The sequence below is a fragment of the Osmerus mordax genome, chromosome 21, assembly GCF_038355195.1.
Source record: "Osmerus mordax isolate fOsmMor3 chromosome 21, fOsmMor3.pri, whole genome shotgun sequence".
Taxonomy (NCBI): Eukaryota; Metazoa; Chordata; class Actinopteri; order Osmeriformes; family Osmeridae; genus Osmerus; species Osmerus mordax.
In genome coordinates this window covers 7142161-7160663 of record NC_090070.1, presented here as the reverse complement: position 1 = coordinate 7160663, position 18503 = coordinate 7142161, and the positions used below count along the sequence as shown (strand labels likewise).

Below are 18503 nucleotides of genomic sequence, written 5' to 3'. Positions count from 1 at the left end.
AGTGCCAGAACTAGATGATACCACAGTCCGGCATGGGGTAAACTTCGATATGTTCGTTGGTTTCAGACCAGATTTGCGGCTACCTATGGCCGTATTTCTCGATACAACCTGCCTCGAAAGTCGGAAGACAGTCGTCGCCATATTTCCAGTTTACAGTGTAGGGTGGAATTGTATTGTGGGCGTGTTTATGCGCGTTGCTGCAGAATACCATGACTACGTTCAACACAGTGAAAATTATAAAGTCCATAGTTGTTCAGATAAGACAGTACCAATACATGTTATGTTCAATATCCTAATATATCATAATTTTAATGTAATTTAAAATGGACATTTTAAACAAACGTCACATTTTCATGAATTTGTTACGTTTTCTTTACGTAGCCTAAATAATGATAAATTGTCGATCATCCAACCAGGGCGCGAGGACTGCAGCACTTCCTAGAGGGGGCCAGCGGTAAAGAGCGCGCACAAGAAAGAGGAAGTCGAGAAGGGGCTTTGCACACAAAAAAATATAATTTAAATGTCGGGGAGTTCATTTGGAGATTTAAAATGAATTAAGGGACTGCAAGCGATCACAAAATTACATACAATTTAGATTTTCTCTTAATTATTCAAACCTCAGAATAAAACCCGCCACTACACTTGTTTTAGTCACCCTTCGCCATACGAGTTTAGTCAAGGCGATAGGGAAGTAAGCGAGAAGGACGAGCGGAATTTCTAAATACATAATCTTACCAGCAAACAACGAGGTTGTAACCTACACCTAAACACGTTTAGATGGTAGAAGGTCTCAAGGCATCATTGAGCAACAGAATTAGCATCAACTGGTCTTCACGAGAACTTGAGATTCCCCGAGAAAAGTTGTTCGTGGAGCACGAGCCGTCAGAGGCCTGTGGTCGAGGCTGCATGCATAGACCTTCGGCGTGGTGGAGTGCCTGTGACATAAACAAGAAACATGTCGGCCCAAGCGCAAATGCGAGCGATGCTGGACCAGTTAATGGGCACAGGGAGAGATGGTGAGTATTATATTCTGCGCCCAGATCTAATATTTTTCCGTAAACACGGCATTTTCTCCTGATCATGTGTTTTTTTACCCTGCTGAGTCTTGGCTAACGTTAGCTTGCTAGCTAGCGTTAGCTACGTCAATAGAAGTGTCATGCATTGCTAGATAGCCAGCTAGCTTGATAGCTACCTGTTGGTGCTAGCTAGCCAGCTTATAGCATTAGCCAGCGAAATTTTAATCATCTTGTTACGATGGAGTCAATCCATGTCACTGGTTGTGTGGACTAGAATGTCTGTGTACCGTGTGGTCTCACGGCGAGATGTTTCCACACTGGGAATTGATAGCTAGCGAACTGCCTACCTTGCAAGCTACAATTCGAAACCCAAGTTTGTCGGCTTGCTCTTTGGAGCCAACATGCTATTCGTTTTTAAAATGAATGGGAGTCTGCTTGATAACTTAGTAAAATGACTCTAATAAGCTCCTGTTGGGATATCCCTACTGTAATACTGTAATTCTAACACGATGTGAATTATTTATCAATCTGACTGATCACATTGCAATCCGAAATATCTGCTAATGTCGTGTTTGTGTAATGTTTCCAGGGGACTCCATGCGCCAGAGAATCAAGTTCACAGACGAGCGGGTTTGCAAGAGTCACTTGCTGGACTCCTGTCCTCATGACATTCTTTCAGGCACTGTGAGTATAATATGGGTTATTTACACACACATACATACATCCTTAAGCCTTTAGCTATATAGCTGACTGGCCCAACAGTTGGTTTGTGCACGGCTCCATGTTACTAAAATATCCAATAATTAAGTCATAAAATAGTACTGCAAAGTACAGCCGTAAGATTTTCAGTGAATACACTGGTCATTAAAGTCAGGGTAGGTGATTTTGTTGAAGAGCTTTTTGTCATATTAGCAGAAATAAACGTCACATCCTGATAGTGTAATTGGTGTGGATCGGGTAAACTCACTCCTCAGGTATGTATACAGGCCACCCGTGCTTGGGATGTTGGAGGTGGCAGGTTCGATCCCAGTGACGGGCGAACGTCGGCCCAGTGTACCTCCGACGGAGGCCCGGCCACGTCAGTTACAATAGCAACCAATAAACCTAAAGGTCTGACAGGAAAATTAAATACATTCGATATCTGTGGGCGTCGCGGGACTGTAATAAATGCAACCAATCATTTTACATTTACATTTAGTAATTTAGCAGACGCTCTTATCCAGAGCGACATACAGTAAGTACAGGGACATTCCCCCGAGGCAAGTAGGGTGAAGTGCCTTGCCCTATGACACAACGCCATTTGGCACGGCCGGAAATCCCAAACCGCTCAGCCACCTGACTCCCTATTTTGTTAAATGATTGGACAGCATTGGGACCTAATGCAAGGATGGAACAGGCTGCTTGTCTGTCTACCTCCCGACAGGAGTAAGGCAGCACGTTCATTTGTTTCGGAGAGTTTGCTTTGAGAGAAGGGGTGGGATATTTGGATATGAATCCTTTCGAACTGGAGCCAAAATTGCTAGGTTTGCAAAACGTACATACCCTGCCTAATGACTTAACTTCTTTTCCAGCGAATGGACCTGGGAGAATGTGTGAAGGTTCACGACCTGGCTCTCAGAGCCGATTATGAGATTGCCTCCAAACAGCAGGAGTATTTCTTTGAACTGGACGTGAGTTCCTTCTCTGCATATTTGGGACTTCTGGTCATTGTATCTGTCGCACACTGGCCGTGGGTTATTAAATGGCAAATGGGCTCATTGACTTTTCCTCTTGATATACTTCTCCCTCTCCTGTCCTCTCTCACCCTCCTGCTGGTTGTCCCCAGGCCGCCGAGCACCTGCAGTCCTTCATCGCCGACTGCGATCGCAGGACCGAGCTGGCTAAGAAGAGGCTGGCCGAGACACAGGAGGAGATCAGTGCTGAAGTGGCTGCAAAGGTGACCACTCACCCCCCTCCCCCCCCCCCCCCCCCCCCCCCCCCCCACCCGGGCACGCACACACTTCTGAAAACAGTTTGGAGATATGTCCCGTGATGCGTTTTGCCATCCATGCCTGTTAACCCCATTTTAGAACTGCACAAACTGACTTGTGTGCCTTCATGGATGAAGGCTGTTCGTAATCTTTCCCGATAAGGCATCGAAGGACATTTTGGGCTTTATTGAAATTGGCGGTGAACTGGTTCTAACGGTGTTCTAACTCCCTCCTTCGCCCCGGCCAGGCCGAGAGGGTGCACGAGCTGAACGAGGAGATCGGCAAGCTGCTGGCGCGGGCCGAGCAGCTGGGCGGCGAGGGCAACGTGGACGAGGCGCAGCAGGTGCTGGAGAAGGTGGAGAAGACCCGTGCCATGAAGAAGGAGGCGGAGGTCAGTTGGGCAGGGTAGGGGGGGGATGCTGTCCTAGGGGCCAGGGGGGATCCCAAGGACATAGTAGCTTTGAACTCTTTTTATTTATTTATTTTCATTATTATTATTTTCAAACTGTCCCGATTCTCATTCTTCTCGACGTGACTTTTCCCCTTCAGGACGTGTACAGGAACTCCATGCCTGCGTCCAGCTTCCAGCAGCAGAAGCTGAGGGTGTGCGAGGTGTGCTCCGCCTACCTCGGTCTCCACGACAACGATCGCCGCCTGGCCGACCACTTTGGCGGCAAACTACACCTGGGCTTCATTGAGATCCGTGAGAAGCTGGACAAGCTCAGGGTAGGTCACGCAGTACCCCCCCCCCCCCCCACGCCTCTCCCTCCTGTCGACAGTACTTGACATTTCCACAAGGGGCCTGAAGGGGACTTTTTCTAAGTCTAGTAGTTCTGGGAGTAAGCGCTGGCGGTCGGTAAACTTGGAACTGTCGACTGTTTTTCGAGCAGAAAGCGGTCGTCGAGAAGCAGGAGCGCATGCGGACCCGGAGACGGGAGGAGCGCGACCGGGAAGAGGAGCGCGAGCGAGAATGGGAGCTGGAGCGCGAGCGCGAGAGGGAGACTGAGCGCGAGAGGGAGAGGGAGCGCGAGCGCGAGAGGGAGCGAGAGAGGGAAAGGGAGAGAGACCGAAGGAGGTAGGCTGTTTACCGAGTCTTTTCCAGGATTCAGTGACATGCACTAAGACATGCGCTCCTAGCATTCGATAGGCTGAGTGTTTGAGTCAATCTCTGTGTGGTTCCTTCCTCAGGTCGAGGTCCAGAAGTGGCGAGCGTTACAGGTACGCCATGGTAACCGCTATCAACATTTAGCTACCAACTCATACCGCATCAGCGATGACCTAAACTCCTCCTTTCCCTGCCTTTCCCCCCTTTCTCTCCATCTCTCTCTCTCTTCCTCTCAGGGAGGGGGGCAGCTCATCCTCCCATCACTCGAGACGGCACCGCTCCTCCCGGTCCAGGGAAGAAGGGGGCGAGCGAGACAGGGAGAGGGAGCGGAAGCATAGACACAAGGAAAGGCACCGCTCGCGCTCGCACTCCCACAGGAGCAAGAGGAAGAGGTGAGACCGCCGCCGCCTGCATGAGAGCCCCAGGCTCCGCAGCACTGCTTCAGGGACATGCCCATGACATAACCATGTCTGTAGAGCTTGCAAAGCGGTTCAGACGGTGACATATTTTAGCTGTTGCGTACGAGTTGAAAGGAGACAATGACTCGGCAATGATAAATTGCAGACAGCATTTTTATATATATAATTTTTGCTTCAGGTAGTCATTGCATGCAACGGATAACCGCTCATGTACTCAACGTACTTAGGCAAAATAATTTTTGTGTGTACAAAATGAGATGCATTGTTTAACTGTTCTTCCCTTTTGGACAACAACAACCTAAAATGAAAACCCCTTCGTAAAATTTTTATTTGAAGAGTAGAGTATGTGCTCATACCAGCCTTTAACCCACTGTCACGGCTGGTCCGGTCTGGGTTTTTACCCGATTCCCTCATCCCAACACCTCACGGTGCCTCTCCGCTGTCCCCCCAGGTCCTCCAGAGACAGAACCTCAAACACCCACGACAAAGAGCGCTCACCAGCCTCCCAGGAGCGCTGGCGGGAGGCCGGAGGGGAGGCCCACCGCAACGACCGTCCCCAGTTCCCGGGGGAGGACAGGGAGAGGTCCACTTCCCCGGAGCTGGCACGTGGGAGAGAGCGGGAGAGGTCCGTGTCCATCGAGAGAGACCGGCGCTCCAGTTCAGAGGAGAGAGAATCGGGGGAGATATAAGAAACAGAGTTTGGGGGGGGGGGGGGGGGGGGGGGGGGGGGGGGGTTCCCGGGGTCTTGCGTCGATGGGGAGGTTGGGGCGGGGTTAAAAACAAGTCTGGGAGTGTGGGTGTGGGCGTGCGGTTGGGATGTGCATGCGTGCGTGCGAGTACTGAATGTGTGTTCATGTTTAGACCGGGGACATGAATTAGGCAAGTGGGAGGGGGGGTACAAATTTGGTAAAGGAACAAGACTATTTGCAACCAGGAGAGCTGACTTATTCACATACGCAAGAAACATGGGTGTGAATTATGACTCAAAAATGTGGGTGGATGGGAATGACTTGAAAGAATTGAAAGACCGGGGAAGCTTTACTGAACATCATCTTGTGTTAATAAATTGGATATGTAGGACAAGCGAGATATGAGATGAAATGTGGGGGGGGGGGGTGGAACTTGGAACTTCTACCTTAAAAACCTCTTATTTTGTTTTAGACATGCTGTTCAGTTTTTTTTTTTAATCATCATTATGATATACAATGTTATTACCATTGTTTTTTTGCGTTCCATTGAAGAATCCGATATTTGGTTTCGTACGGGGTGTGTAGCCATGGGTTTATACACACACAGACACACACACATTTACACTCGCCACACACACACTTGATGAATACACACTCATACTGGACATGTAGAATGAAATATAGGACCTTCACAAGCATTTTAGATATTGGAGCTCTGGCCAGTGGTATTGAGTTAGTTAGCACACTCTGTCCTTTTGCTGTGAAACAAGATGGAGGTTTTGCAGGATCTGTACCTTGCTGTGCCATCTACAGTACTACAAAGTAAATAAAATGTTTGCTTCCGTTGATAACAGTTTGCGGAGTCGTTCTTGTTTGATTCTAATTGAGCATCTTAATAGTATGTTTGAGGCTGCCTTAGACAGTAGGCCTATAATACATTTAATAATACTTAAGCCTTGTGTGTGAAATGGGCATACACGGCATACTGTATACGTAGATGCATGAAGTTCATAAGTTATGTTGTATTATGCTGGACATTGAACTCCAGTTACATAGGTGGCAGTAGTGCTCCAATTACTATGTAGAAGAAGAGTACAGCGTAGACGTCAAGAAGTGATTTGCATACGACGCATATTCAAAATAACGCGCCACACTGCAAGTTGTCATGGATGGAATTGTCTCTTTTCTTGTTTAAGCAGCGCCATAGCAAGTAAATAAGCAATGATGTCTGTACTTAAGCCATTTAATAAACTGCCTGAACTGAACACAGCGAACATTTTGGTAAGTACGATGTAGCTACACATTAAGGACTAACAGCTGATAGTTAGCTACCTAGCCAGTTGTCAACAGCGAATTGACAACAAATACCGTAGTTGGAGATTTATTGATTTATTGTTTACTGTTACAGCTGGTGGAAAATGAGGAGCAGTTTCAGCAGAAGCTAGCTGACGCAATTGTGCAACAAGAAAAAACTGTCAACGTCATTGTGTGAGTGTCATATGTTCTTGTTCATATGCTACAACTTACATATACAATTTATTATTAGCTACTCTCTCACTTGCTGACGAAGGAACACAGGTAAACTGACCCGCGTGATGTTTGTTTAGGAGATTAGCTAAAAATCTTCCCCTGCCCATGGAGAATGAAGAAAGTCGTCCTCGGATAGACCTAGTGGTCTTTATCGTAAACCTCACCTCAGATCTCAGGTGAGGTCAACACAGCTTTACGTTGAGGTGGTTGGTTCAACAGACAACCTGTCAACCAACAGTTGCCTACAATTTGTTTGCATTGGGGTTTGTGAGTCTTACATTAATAAACTGATTTCCCATTCAGTTACAAGTCAACAGAGACTTCCCTGAAATACTTGGATCCAAGTTACTTCCTCGGAAAAGTCTGCTTCCTTGTCACCAATGGTGAGAACTCAACATGCATATCCGTTCTGCTTTATCGCCTACATTTTAGACTAATGTGGTGCACATGAACTCTCTTTTATCACTGTGTAGAATGGCAGTATGCGTCCCAACCCTTAATTGTGTGTGTGTGTGTGTGTTCCCTCCATCTCAAGCTCGTAACGCATCAGTGCCCCCCGAGCGCCTGGTCTCTGTCAGGAAGCTAGCTGCATCCTTCCAGTGTCCCTTCATGTGTGCCGAAGACCAGGTTTGTGTAAAGAGAGGATGCCATGAGTGTCTGCGGACAAATGTAAAACACGATACACTTATTTCACTGCCCCTCTCTGTCTCTCTCCTCCTCCCTCCTTGCGCTGTCTGTCTTTCAGACGACGGATGGAGTGACCACCGCGGCAGACAGGCTGCTTTCGATCCTCAGGGTGGCGGCGGGCCTCGTTCCCATGGCAACGAGTCTCTACCTGTCCACTTTGACCCGCTGCACTGTGCCTGCTGACACGGACCAGCAGGGCTTTGACTGAACCTGCCACCCAGGACTCTGACTGAGCCGCCGTCGAATCGGACCAAGACCAGAAAACCAACTCCTCGTGTTGACAATTATCCCTGAACAGCAAAGGGATCTTATCCCACGTGTAAATAAAATGTATTTGTAAATAAACTTGAGATTTTTCCTGAGATCTGTCATGTTTGTGCTTTGTCAGTCTAAAAAATAATTCAGATAAGGAACATTTGTGTGTGGAACTGTTATGTAACTGATAATGTTTTATGAGGGACTGGTATTTGAGGACACTAGAGGGAGTTCCAGACCTGAGACACTATTTGAAAAATGACAATGGACATGCACAAACTAGACAGTAGAGTAAGGCACAAAAATATGTTGTGTTATTTTCCTGTCATACACACACTGTCTCTGTATTACATTCACAGACACCTCTCCTCTTGGTAAAGATGTCAGTAAGGATATTCTTAATTAGTCATGAGTTTCATTTTGTAGTCACGCTATCCCTTTTTCTTTTCACTATGCACGCACCTATCCTCTGGGTAGATCATGTCCTGGAGTGACCTCATGCCAATTGGCCTCTTGCCCATAGACATAACTTTGACATTCTCTTCAGAAAGGGACTGCATTATGTGGCGGCAGTTTGGGTGTCTGAGATGGTACATCATGAACAAGAATGTTCATGGTTTTCATCATTTTCGGGGCAGGGCCGGCTACACTATAAAAAGCTAGAAGGATAGGGGAGGTGTGTGTTAATTGACAACTGTCTATCTAGGAACTTGCATGCTTCATTGTTTTTGTTTTTTCTTCACTTTTCAGTTGGTGGAACTCTTCTGACCTCCGCAGGAGAGAGACCTAGTCAAGTCGAGTACTTGGTAGTCAAGGAAGTAGAAATCAAAGCAGGTGAGTGACCGGGTCACCTAGGAGCTGAAACAGTGCCTGGTGTCACGTCTGCAGAGATGGTGGCCCGGCAATCGCTCTATTAATAGTGATGCTCTCACCATAAAATGAAGCAACTTCCTCAGGATTGGTCAGCTGCCATCCGCTGACAAAGCCAGAGCATAATTCTCTCTTGACTTCAATGGAGACTTCTGAAATACCGAAGGACTTGTGACCTTGACTTAGAAGCAATTCCAATAAACCATATTCCGTACCCAGTTCCTGTTTATGTAATCCCTCCTTAGCTTGAGTGATCTCTGCTCTTAATTCACTAAGCTATCAATAACCAAACCCTGCTGAGCTAGGGGAGAGTGTCAACGTGATGCTTCCAGTAAAGAATGCACCAGCCATCACCACAGCGTCCCATTGGTGCTCCCATGGCGCCAGGGCTGGAGAGGGGTCAGCAAGTGTGAGAGGCGGGGAAGGAGATGTGCTCAGAGATGCTCCTGCCGTGTGGTGAGGAGAGAATCACGTCCACTTTGAGATAAGGCTACAGGAATGGTGCGAGAGAGGAGGATGGATAGAGAGGCAGAGAACTGACCAAAAGCGACAAGGGAAGTGAGGAGGAGGAAAAGAGTGAGACTGAGAGTTCCCTCTCGGAGACAGAACAAATGGGAGAGAGAGAGAGAAAGGAGAAAGAGAAAGGGAGAGAAAGAGAGAGAGAGAGAGAAAGGAAGAAAGGGATAACGGTAGAAAAGGCAAAGGGAGAGAGGGAAACTGAGACATGGCAAGAGAAAGAATGAAAGAAAGAAAGAAAGAAAGAAACAGTGTGAGAAGCAGTAATGTAGTGTTTGTGTTTGCATTTATGTGTCTGTTAATTAGAGGAGCTTATGGAAAAATTGCTGACCGCTTGCTAACTATTCTCTCTCTCTCTCTCTCTCTCTCTCTCTCTCTCTCTCTCCCTCTATCTCTCTCTCTCTTGTGCACAACAGAGAAATGTCTATCATCTAACACAGGTGACGAGGTGACTACAAGAGAAAGAATGAAAGAAAGAAACAGTGTGAGAAGCAGTAATGTAGTGTTTGTGTTTGCATTTATGTGTCTGTTAATTAGAGGAGCTTATGGAAAAATTGCTGACCGCTTGCTAACTATTTTCTCTCTCTCTCTCTCTCTCTCTCTCTCTCTCTCTCTCTTTCTCTCTCTCTCTCTCCCTCTATCTCTCTCTCTTGTGCACAACAGAGAAATGTCTATCATCTAACACAGGTGACGAGGTGACTACCAGAACAGGCAGGAATACGTGTGTTCATGTGTATGTCCTGGTGAATACACTTCTTGTTGATACATTCTACTTATCCATGACATTTTTAATTGTTGATAGATTATAGATTCTAAAGACGATCATAGAGATCATAGATTATTTTACAAGAAGCAGTCAAAAATACCCAAAGTATGTTGTAGTTGTGCTTGTTTATTGGTTTATTTGCAAGTCTTAACATGAGTAACTGTGCCATGTGTGTAATTTGCCAATCAGAAAGCAAAAAAATTATGCAGTTTTTTTTACAATGACAGTAATGATGAACAGAGAGAACAGGATGAAAGTCATGTTGACTACAACAGTTACATCCTGTTAATCAAACCCACTACTGTGAGATTGTCTATTGGCAAAGCAGTGATTTTGTTCGTTTTAACGCCATGTTTTTTCGAATCCATTCAGACCTCCCAACATAAATCATGTTGATGTTCATGTTACGTATGTGGCGTGATGACTGAAACAGCAGAGGTCAAAGGTTTAGCCAGTGAAGCCCAGCTCTTTGTAAGTGACGTCGATGTCAGCGATGACCACGGCCATCACCCTCCTCAAGGCGTCCTGGCCAGCCGCATCCAGCCCTGCCTTTTCCCCCATGACCTTGGCGATGACCTCAGTGATAAGCTAGTGTGAAAACAGATCAAATACTTTGATAAGATGTTTTGGTTTTGGTTTTCAATATTTCTTATTGAGGAGAAATTCTATTTTAGCACCACTAATTTAGGAAGGATAATTCAAAATACTAGATTGATTATCCACTTGGGCAGTTGGTAAACTTAGACAGAAATATGATAACGAATATTTAAGCATAGTAGAGAAGCCACAAGTGTGAGAAAACAGAAAGAAGATCAATTAAAGGGAGATGAGAGATTCATTTTCACCTTGAAGTTGTTGAGGGCAATCTTGTGCGTTTTGGCATGGGTGGTGGCCAGGGGTTTAAGGAGTGCAGCATGGTCACCCTTAGCCTTCAGCAGATCACCCAGCTTCTTCAGCACGGTCGCGCCGTGCGCTGATATGGCTGCGTTGCCTGCGAGGTCGCATTTGGCGATGCCAGCGAACTTAGGGAACAGCTTCTGGGAGTCTGGATTTTCATTGAACAAACTAGAGAGAGGGAGAGTTAAATAATGAGAGGGAGTCAGTAATAAAAGGTGAATAAAAAAGTGGTGTCAAAATCTTGACGACTTTCGGTAGTGATACACATCGAAGGACCTTGCATGCGGTTACGCAATCGTCGTTCCTCGCCCTTAGTGTAGCTAGTGCAGTTTCATACTCCATTCTAACTATAAATCCATCTCAATGTACTGCCTTGACTGCATACTCTACTGACCGGGTCAGAACCAGACCTCCATGGGTGTTGTAGTCGGCCTCGACTGGGCCCCAGCACTTCAGCACCATGTCAAAGTCTGCCATAGTCTGAGGAAAAGGAGATGCGGAGGCGGTTAGGGGTTATGAGTTAGGCATAGGTTATCAACCAGTTCACAGTATAGATATTTATGCTCAGAGTGCAGTTCCTAATTCACACGTTATGGCTACATTTATAGTGTGGATTCATTTAAGAACAATGGAAGATGACCAATGTTTTCTCAAACAATTGGCAATCACAACAGGTGATTGTATATGATATGCAAAACAAGATAAAGCTACACACACAAGTCCGTTGTGTCGTTAGATTTGTCCATCAAAGCAAAGCTCTGAAAGTCTGGCAACATTCTCATTTAGCAATTTTATAAGCATAAGATTTAAAAAAGTAATGGATAAAATATAGTCTGTAGTGGTAAATAGGTAGGTTAAGAGTGTGTCCCATGCTATCTGAAGGGTAAAACAGGGTGTGTGAAGGGGGAAAGGAAGAGGGGGCAGCTGGGTACATTGGTGAGTCTGCATGGCATGACAGGCACACACTAACACACACTAACACACACTAACACACACTAATAGCACATAACTGAAAAATGACATTCGCTTAGCAACAGACCATTAACAGGGAATTTTTTAGTATTTTTTTGTGTTAGCCAATACATTGTGAAGGAAAAAATTACATATTTTACCGGTAATAGACGGAAACGAAGATTTGAACTCCCCAGATATTTTTTGACCTGACCAACCCCCCTGACCCAACCTTTTATAACCCCACCCTTCTCTTCTTCCTCCTCTTCTCTCACTTCTCACACCTCACCCACCAATTAATCCATCCCTTTTTTAAACACCTCCCTTTTACTTTCTGTGCTATCAAATCGGAGGATGCCTTGCTATTAGTGCAGGCATATTGCGCATACTAACCCAACACATCTGGTCTTTTTGAATGAGATTGAAAACATTAAAGTGTTCAACGTTTTGTCAATAATTAGCAGTGGGATTCATGGCACTCTTTCCAAAGCGAGAAACTAATTAAATGAGACACTACACAAACCTTTCAGGATGTATAATATGTATATCTCGTTTCACAGAAATAATCAACTGCATAATGATAACGTGATTATGGTGACTGTATGGTGTGATTGGGTATATGAATAAAATATGAATACGCTGTTGATGTTTTTTTTTAGATAATATCATTGACATATCAATTAAAGTAAAACTTGGAATCTGCCACTAATGGTGACAATAATAAATATTGGGGATTCTAATAATAACACAATTGGTTCTCGCCAGTCGCCAATGTCACCAGCTCAAGACCCTGCTATATTTGTGCATCACCAATCCCCTCCCAGCACTCTCCCTTCCACCTCACACTTCTCTCCCTCTTAACCATTATCTTTCCTTTACCCCTATCTCTCTTTTCAAGTTACCATGCAGCTAAATAAAGAAATATTGCAACAGCCAGGCTCACTGGTATTGCCAAAGCATTTAACTGGGATCACAGTTAGGTCAAGTTCAAATCATGGCAGTATGGAGGTCGATTTCCTCAACGGTACTCTAATAATAGGAATAATTTTTTCTTTCTTTTTGGACACAAAATAAACCCAAACAAACAAGCAAAACACTATTGAATACAATTCATGGCCCTTAACATAGGCCAGTGTATTAGCCTGATTAAATACACATTTTCAAATGGAGATGTATGATATGTAAGTAGGCTAATTTCTTATTTTCGAAGAATTTAATTCATCCTTTAGATTCTGAAGGGTTATTCTAAAGGCTAGAGTTGAAAAGTGTTCTGGCATTTGTCTTCAACTGCGCCTTCTGGCGACGCTATGCAGAAATTACTGTTCTGTACGTCCCAGACAAATATTTTAACAACAAAGGTGATTGGTTAGTTGACTGCTCAATCATATTTACAGATTTGGTTACCCAATGGCGTGTTTGAAGGAGAAAGACGCATTGAGACTTCATTGGTGAAAACACATGTGTTTTACAAAACCCGGAAGCGACAGAGGAAGGTTAGAGTCGGCTCAAATTGTGTACATGGAGATTGTTAATTCATATTGCTGTTACGTGTACTACTAAACTGTTCAGTTGGTGTTTCAGAATGATACAGACGTTGAAAGGTATAAGACACTTAATGACATCGTCCACAATGAAACATGCAGGTGAGAAGGAAGTTTAACACTAATTTACTAATTTAACTAAATTATTCAACAAATTGTGTTGTAGTCTAATTGTGTGTGTGTACCTCGTGGCGGGCAAACGTGCTTGCGTGTGTTTGTGTGTGTATGGGACAGAGAATCGCAGATTTAATCACGTGTTTAACCATAACCTTTCACACAATTCACAGTCTGAAAAATGTATGTGCAACAGTTTCAGAGTTCAACATGCCCGTGCCATGGGGAGAAATCCGAGGCAAGGTCTGGGGTCCTGACCATGGCCGTCCTGTACTTTGCCTGCACGGGTGGGCTGACAACTGTGGAACATTTAACACCCTTGTACCCTTACTGCCACAAGGTACCTAACTAGATTAATTAAATTGCACACTGTGTTGTCTGAACACATTGATGAAAAGAGCTGACAGTGTTACTAATGCAAGGTAAAGAGAAAAATAACTGTAGCAGAAAATCTGAACACAGTGTCTGTGGAATAAGGGTTCTGTTGCATATTTCTTCCTTAATCTCCGTGGCTACGCCCTGGCAAGGACATTAAGAAGAAATGTCTCTTCTGTCTCTCTGTCAGTCCCACACACCACTTTTTCTTACTTGCATGGTTTTTCTCTATCTCTCTTTGACAGACTTCCGGTATGTAGCTGTAGACATGGCTGGTCACGGCCTCTCCTCCCATCGTCCTCCTGGGGTCTTTTATTCCTTCCCCTCGTACGTGGCGGACATTCGGCGAGTCATTGACGGTACAGAGACATGAAAAGCCCGAAATTGCCATCGATGTTATACTGTATAACAGCCCATGACAAAACAGAGATTGTCTTAGTTCAATTGGAATATAAGCACACAAACCCATATCACATGCTAAGGAGTTCCAGTTCCAAATGATCCAAGCTACAAGCAATGCAGGGAGTTGCTTGTTGTAGGGCATGTGAGGACAGTCTAATTGTTTTGTCTTGCTGAAGTTGGCCGGGGAAGATGAACAAGCAAGTATTGTCTGGTGTCGATGAGAAATCAAACCTGTTGACTTACATTTGCAGCTCTCCATTGGAAGAAGTTCTCCATCATAGGGCACAGCATGGGTGAGTTGCAAAGTTGATTGTTTTATTTACATTTCCTACAAGCTCTCCATCTCTCTTTTCGGTGTATGCCATCTGACCATGCTCTCTCATCCACAGGAGGCAATGTAGCAGGAATGGTAAGAGGATAGCAGCATGCAATTACTTCTACTAGATCACTATATTCATACGATACTGGCAGTTTAGCATTATGGAAGGAGTTGGCCCACGTTTTTTGAATGCTACCATGTCCCGTTACAGTTGTTTACTGTTTTTACAGTTCAGTGCCTTGTATCCAGAGATGGTGGAGTCGGTAGTGCTGCTGGACTCTTATGGATTCTTACCCACAGATCTGGTAGTTAAACATTCATGAGATCCACAAACGCACTTCGGGATGTAGGACTAAAAGAGGGTGTTGTTCTTTCTGATATTCTCTCCGTTCCCCTTTTTCTCCTTCTGTCTCCGTGTCACTTTCTCAAATCCTAGAAAGAAATCGGGCGGGTGATGAGACAGGGCTTTGATGAAATGCTCCAGTTTGAGAAAAAGACCGAGGAGATGAAGGAGCGGGTGTACACCCATGAGAAAGCCGTGCAGAGGTAGGGAGTCAGTTGGCTGAGCGGTGAGGGAGTCGGGCTAGTAATCCGAAGGTTGCCAGTTCGATTCCCGGTCATGCCAACTGACGTTGTGTCCTTGGGCAAGGCACTTCACCCTACTTGCCTCGGGGGAATGTCCCTGTACTTACTGTAAGTCGCTCTGGATAAGAGCGTCTGCTAAATGACTAAATGTAAATGTAGGTAAGGCTAACTACCTCCCTGGGCCTGTTTTTGTTTTTGAACTTCTCCCCCCCCCCCTTCATCCCATGTTCACTCGATCTCTTCCAGACTCATGGTTGCAAACCCCACTCTGTCCGAGCAGTCTGCCTGCATTCTTTTAGAACGAGGCCTTGCAGAGGTGGAAGGGGGTAAATATGGTGTTCATCTCTCTAGTTTTAAAATGCCACGTTTAGTGTTTGTTTTGTTTTGTGCTGTAATGATTCTGGGAGCTGGGTCATGTGAAGTGTTTTCTTCTTTTTCCTTTCTTTTGTGTCACCTCAGGAGTGGTTTTTACCCGTGACTTTCGGATCAATCTGGTGAGTGACAATGAAATGTCTTAATGAGACAGTGCTGAACATAAGTTCCAAAATTGGGTCGACACTCAAAAAGAAGGATATTGTAGATCTGCTGCCAGCCTTTATTGTTTAAATCCTCACGGCTAATTTGTAACGCTGCATGATTCAATGACTAGTTGGCACACATCGGAAACGTTAATGGAAAACACTGATTCAGTCAAGTTCCAGTGGTGTGTGCCAACTTCCAAGCAAAGTCATGTATTCATGCAGCATAGGGAGAGATTACACTCCATGCCAAAGCTGTGAGCCACTTAACACTTAATAAAGTCCCATGAAAAATGGACAGCAGCATTAACCTGATGTTAATATCCCTTGTAAATACAGTATATGTGCAGTTAAGCTGTTGTGTGATGGTTGTAGTCAAATGGTTTCTACAAATGTCAAGGGCATTTCAGCATCTCAGGAGAAGGGATTAATGTTTCCGCAGACGGCTCTAGGCTCTGCGCTGAACAACATCAGCAAAAAAAGAACAAAACATTTGCAGCGCAAAGTTCTGAGTATATAGTTTAACATTGTGTCTATGCAGTCTTACAACAATAACCACACATGGATATCAAATAATTAGTTTGATTCATCAGTGTATGCTTTGTTTATCAGTATATGCTCACTTGTTACTTTGAAATGTGTTTCAGAAAAACATAGCGCGAGTCAGTCTGGAACAGTGTCTAGAGTTGCAGTCACTAATACAAGCTAAAGTACTATTAGTACTGTAAGTACGTGCTAAACTAAGCTACACTAAACTTCAGAATACACTATACTTTAGTGCAGTGGTTTAAGTTAATTCCGAACCTTTCTTCCAGAGCTGACGAGGGTTTTGAGAAGATGTTTTCGGAACCCGATCAGAAGAAATTTACCTCTGCTCTTATTCAAGGCTACAAGGATCACAAAGTGAGTGGTACATAATTCACTGTATATGTTCAAGTGCAACAGGATTGAAGCCTCATGAAATGTTTGGTTGTGTCCTGTATATTTTAGGAAAGATTATGCGAAGCAGACACAGCAGCACATCACAGAGAGAGCAGGGATATTTTTGGGTGGAAACGCCACGGCAACCTGCATCACTCAGAGTTACTGATTGGCTATTTTCTTACAGACACCTGTAAATTCCATTATTGTCCATTATCTACGGTGTCATGTGTGGATACAATTTGTCATAGAATTTCATGAAGACCTCTAGAATATGTAAAGACCGTAGTTACCAAAACAAAACAAACCACCCCCCCACCACCCATACTCTCTTACTGTTTTTTTGTATTCTTTCTTTGTTATTCTTTAACCCCTCCTTCCAGGGCATCGTGATGACAGTCCCTGGAGATCACCATGTCCACCTGAACAATCCTGAGAGAGTGGCTACGTTCGTAGCCGATTTCCTCCAGTCCAACTCTTCCTCATACGTCTCTGGAGAGGAAGTCGCAAAGTTATAACAGACACAAACACTTTACCAGCACACTCTCTTACACAGTGAGATGTGCTTGAACGGTCATTCTAATCGGGTCACAAAACCTAAAATACTCACACAGTACTTTTGTACTATATAATTGTACTACTGCATTAATGTGTGCCTTCGTAAAGTGAGTAACTACACAGGGCTACTAAAAGTCACTTACGTGCTTCCAATCTACTCATGAACAACATTTCTTTCCTAATATACTCTTATCCTAATATTTGGAACATACTGTGCCAATGTTTTGATATTTTTAAGAAACTTGTCTAGTGGCGACTTATTCATGTATGTTTTTAAGCAGTTCCTTGCTACTGTTCTGCGGAAATGTGTTGAGTTAAAGAAGTGCTTTTCAACTATAGGTTGTCATGTACTTATGTTCACTAGTCCAATGCAAAGTCACCCATTCTCCCTGCTTGTCACCCAATAAGACATCTTTGCCTTTGAAGTTAATCGTTGATGTGGCCCCTAGCTCTAACTGGCAATTATGACGCAAGGGGGAAAGAAAAAGGTTCTTCCTGATCCAATTTTGTAATAAGTAGGTCATCTTTTACACAGTTTAATCTTGGATCAGTCCTTGTTTCACAGTACATTGGTTCTTCGTTTTCTAGAGCCTTGCTCCATAAAAGGGTGGCATATTGCTTGAGCCTTGTGATGATATGTGGATTGGCAAGCTGACCAATATGTCCCTGCAGCTCAATGTCACATAAACTGGCGCAACGGCCTCTACATTAAATGAAGCGGAATCGATTTTCTACTCGGGAGGCAGAAACCATCCAGAGACATTTGAAGGACCCCCCTCCCTCCTTCCCCCAAAACAGAAAAAAAGGATGATGGGTTATGTAAGTTTTCCCCTCCCACTCCCTTCATCCTCTTGTCATCGCCGGGGCGGATGTTGTCATGGCAACGCTCATCCCCCCCCCCCCCCTGACACCCCTCCCCTTTCTTCCCATGTGACGTCGGAACTCAGAGCCGTGTGAAGCTGCATGCAGCTTCATCCTCTAGATCACCTAGGATTCTATATCGTATCACAACCACTGTCGGAAATGCGTTAGATCCGCCAGTGGTCTGAATACCTATATCTAAATGATTGTTGCTCCTCAGCCTCCTCCCGTAACGACAGAGAGAGTATATTAAATCCACCAAGAACTACGGAAAAGACCACAGGTATGTACACAGATAAAGCATTCTTATATCTGCAATGAAGGGCTCGTTTCAGCATGAAGCTGTTGAGTTTCGACTCGTTTTACACACTGGATGTGACACGTTGGGCTTGTATGTGGCAAAGGATAGTCAGTGGACAGAGATGCTGTGGTAGAGTCAGAGTGGCCGGTGCTCCCATTTAAGGAAAACACCGCTAGTCATGAAGGCATGCTGGGACTGCAGATCATTATGTAACGCTTGCTAACTCTGTTCCCCTTATACAGGTAACAAGTAGAATTCTGTGTATCTTTAGATTAGGAGTGTTTAGTAACACTCAAGTAACATTAGTTACTATTTCTTCTCTTGTTTACACTCCCCC

The 18503-nt window shown here is 44.6% G+C and overlaps 4 protein-coding genes across 4 annotated transcripts; 3 read left to right on the top strand and 1 right to left on the bottom strand.

Moving 5' to 3' along the window:
• Positions 1–453: 453 nt before the first annotated feature.
• Positions 454–5210, top strand: zgc:158803 (LUC7 domain-containing protein). The gene is made up of 10 exons (XM_067259256.1): positions 454–1016; positions 1606–1700; positions 2588–2686; positions 2842–2952; positions 3234–3377; positions 3536–3712; positions 3877–4061; positions 4175–4204; positions 4328–4483; positions 4962–5210. Exons 1-10 carry the CDS (start codon positions 956–958, stop codon positions 5197–5199), a joined length of 1296 nt encoding a protein of 431 aa, XP_067115357.1. The 5' UTR covers positions 454–955; the 3' UTR covers positions 5200–5210.
• Positions 5211–6388: 1178 nt separating this feature from the next.
• Positions 6389–7759, top strand: pane1 (proliferation associated nuclear element). The gene is made up of 6 exons (XM_067259257.1): positions 6389–6480; positions 6608–6687; positions 6807–6905; positions 7033–7112; positions 7265–7356; positions 7475–7759. The coding sequence occupies exons 1-6, from the start codon at positions 6421–6423 to the stop codon at positions 7622–7624; spliced, it is 561 nt and encodes a 186-aa protein (XP_067115358.1). The 5' UTR covers positions 6389–6420; the 3' UTR covers positions 7625–7759.
• Positions 7760–10270: 2511 nt separating this feature from the next.
• On the bottom strand, positions 10271–11197 carry mb (myoglobin). The gene is made up of 3 exons (XM_067259190.1): positions 11115–11197; positions 10669–10888; positions 10271–10411 (listed from the first exon to the last, which is right to left on the bottom strand). The coding sequence occupies exons 1-3, from the start codon at positions 11195–11197 to the stop codon at positions 10271–10273; spliced, it is 444 nt and encodes a 147-aa protein (XP_067115291.1).
• Positions 11198–13173: 1976 nt separating this feature from the next.
• Positions 13174–17339, top strand: serhl (serine hydrolase like). Its single transcript, XM_067259371.1, has 12 exons — positions 13174–13314; positions 13523–13666; positions 13947–14060; positions 14355–14396; positions 14493–14512; positions 14653–14727; positions 14859–14968; positions 15254–15333; positions 15467–15501; positions 16173–16249; positions 16341–16428; positions 16830–17339. The coding sequence occupies exons 1-12, from the start codon at positions 13254–13256 to the stop codon at positions 16962–16964; spliced, it is 981 nt and encodes a 326-aa protein (XP_067115472.1). The 5' UTR covers positions 13174–13253; the 3' UTR covers positions 16965–17339.
• The last annotated feature ends 1164 nt before the right edge of the window (positions 17340–18503 follow it).

What these genes read in the sequence shown, in the direction of transcription:
- mb (XM_067259190.1), bottom strand. Translation starts at nt 11,197, where the DNA reads ATGGCAGACTTTGACATGGTGCTGAAGTGCTGGGGCCCAGTCGAGGCC. An exon ending in GGAGGTCTGGTTCTGACCCG is followed by an intron (nt 10,889 to 11,114) that starts GTCAGTAGAGTA and finishes CCCTCTCTCTAG; the next exon opens with TTTGTTCAATGAAAATCCAG. An exon ending in TTGCCCTCAACAACTTCAAG is followed by an intron (nt 10,412 to 10,668) that starts GTGAAAATGAAT and finishes TTTTCACACTAG; the next exon opens with CTTATCACTGAGGTCATCGC.
- pane1 (XM_067259257.1), top strand. Translation starts at nt 6,421, where the DNA reads ATGATGTCTGTACTTAAGCCATTTAATAAACTGCCTGAACTGAACACA. An exon ending in TGAACACAGCGAACATTTTG is followed by an intron (nt 6,481 to 6,607) that starts GTAAGTACGATG and finishes TTACTGTTACAG; the next exon opens with CTGGTGGAAAATGAGGAGCA. An exon ending in AAAACTGTCAACGTCATTGT is followed by an intron (nt 6,688 to 6,806) that starts GTGAGTGTCATA and finishes ATGTTTGTTTAG; the next exon opens with GAGATTAGCTAAAAATCTTC.
- serhl (XM_067259371.1), top strand. Translation starts at nt 13,254, where the DNA reads ATGATACAGACGTTGAAAGGTATAAGACACTTAATGACATCGTCCACA. An exon ending in CATGAGAAAGCCGTGCAGAG is followed by an intron (nt 14,969 to 15,253) that starts GTAGGGAGTCAG and finishes GATCTCTTCCAG; the next exon opens with ACTCATGGTTGCAAACCCCA. An exon ending in GCTAAAGTACTATTAGTACT is followed by an intron (nt 16,250 to 16,340) that starts GTAAGTACGTGC and finishes CCTTTCTTCCAG; the next exon opens with AGCTGACGAGGGTTTTGAGA.
- zgc:158803 (XM_067259256.1), top strand. Translation starts at nt 956, where the DNA reads ATGTCGGCCCAAGCGCAAATGCGAGCGATGCTGGACCAGTTAATGGGC. An exon ending in AGTATTTCTTTGAACTGGAC is followed by an intron (nt 2,687 to 2,841) that starts GTGAGTTCCTTC and finishes GGTTGTCCCCAG; the next exon opens with GCCGCCGAGCACCTGCAGTC. An exon ending in AGAAGCTGGACAAGCTCAGG is followed by an intron (nt 3,713 to 3,876) that starts GTAGGTCACGCA and finishes TTTTTCGAGCAG; the next exon opens with AAAGCGGTCGTCGAGAAGCA.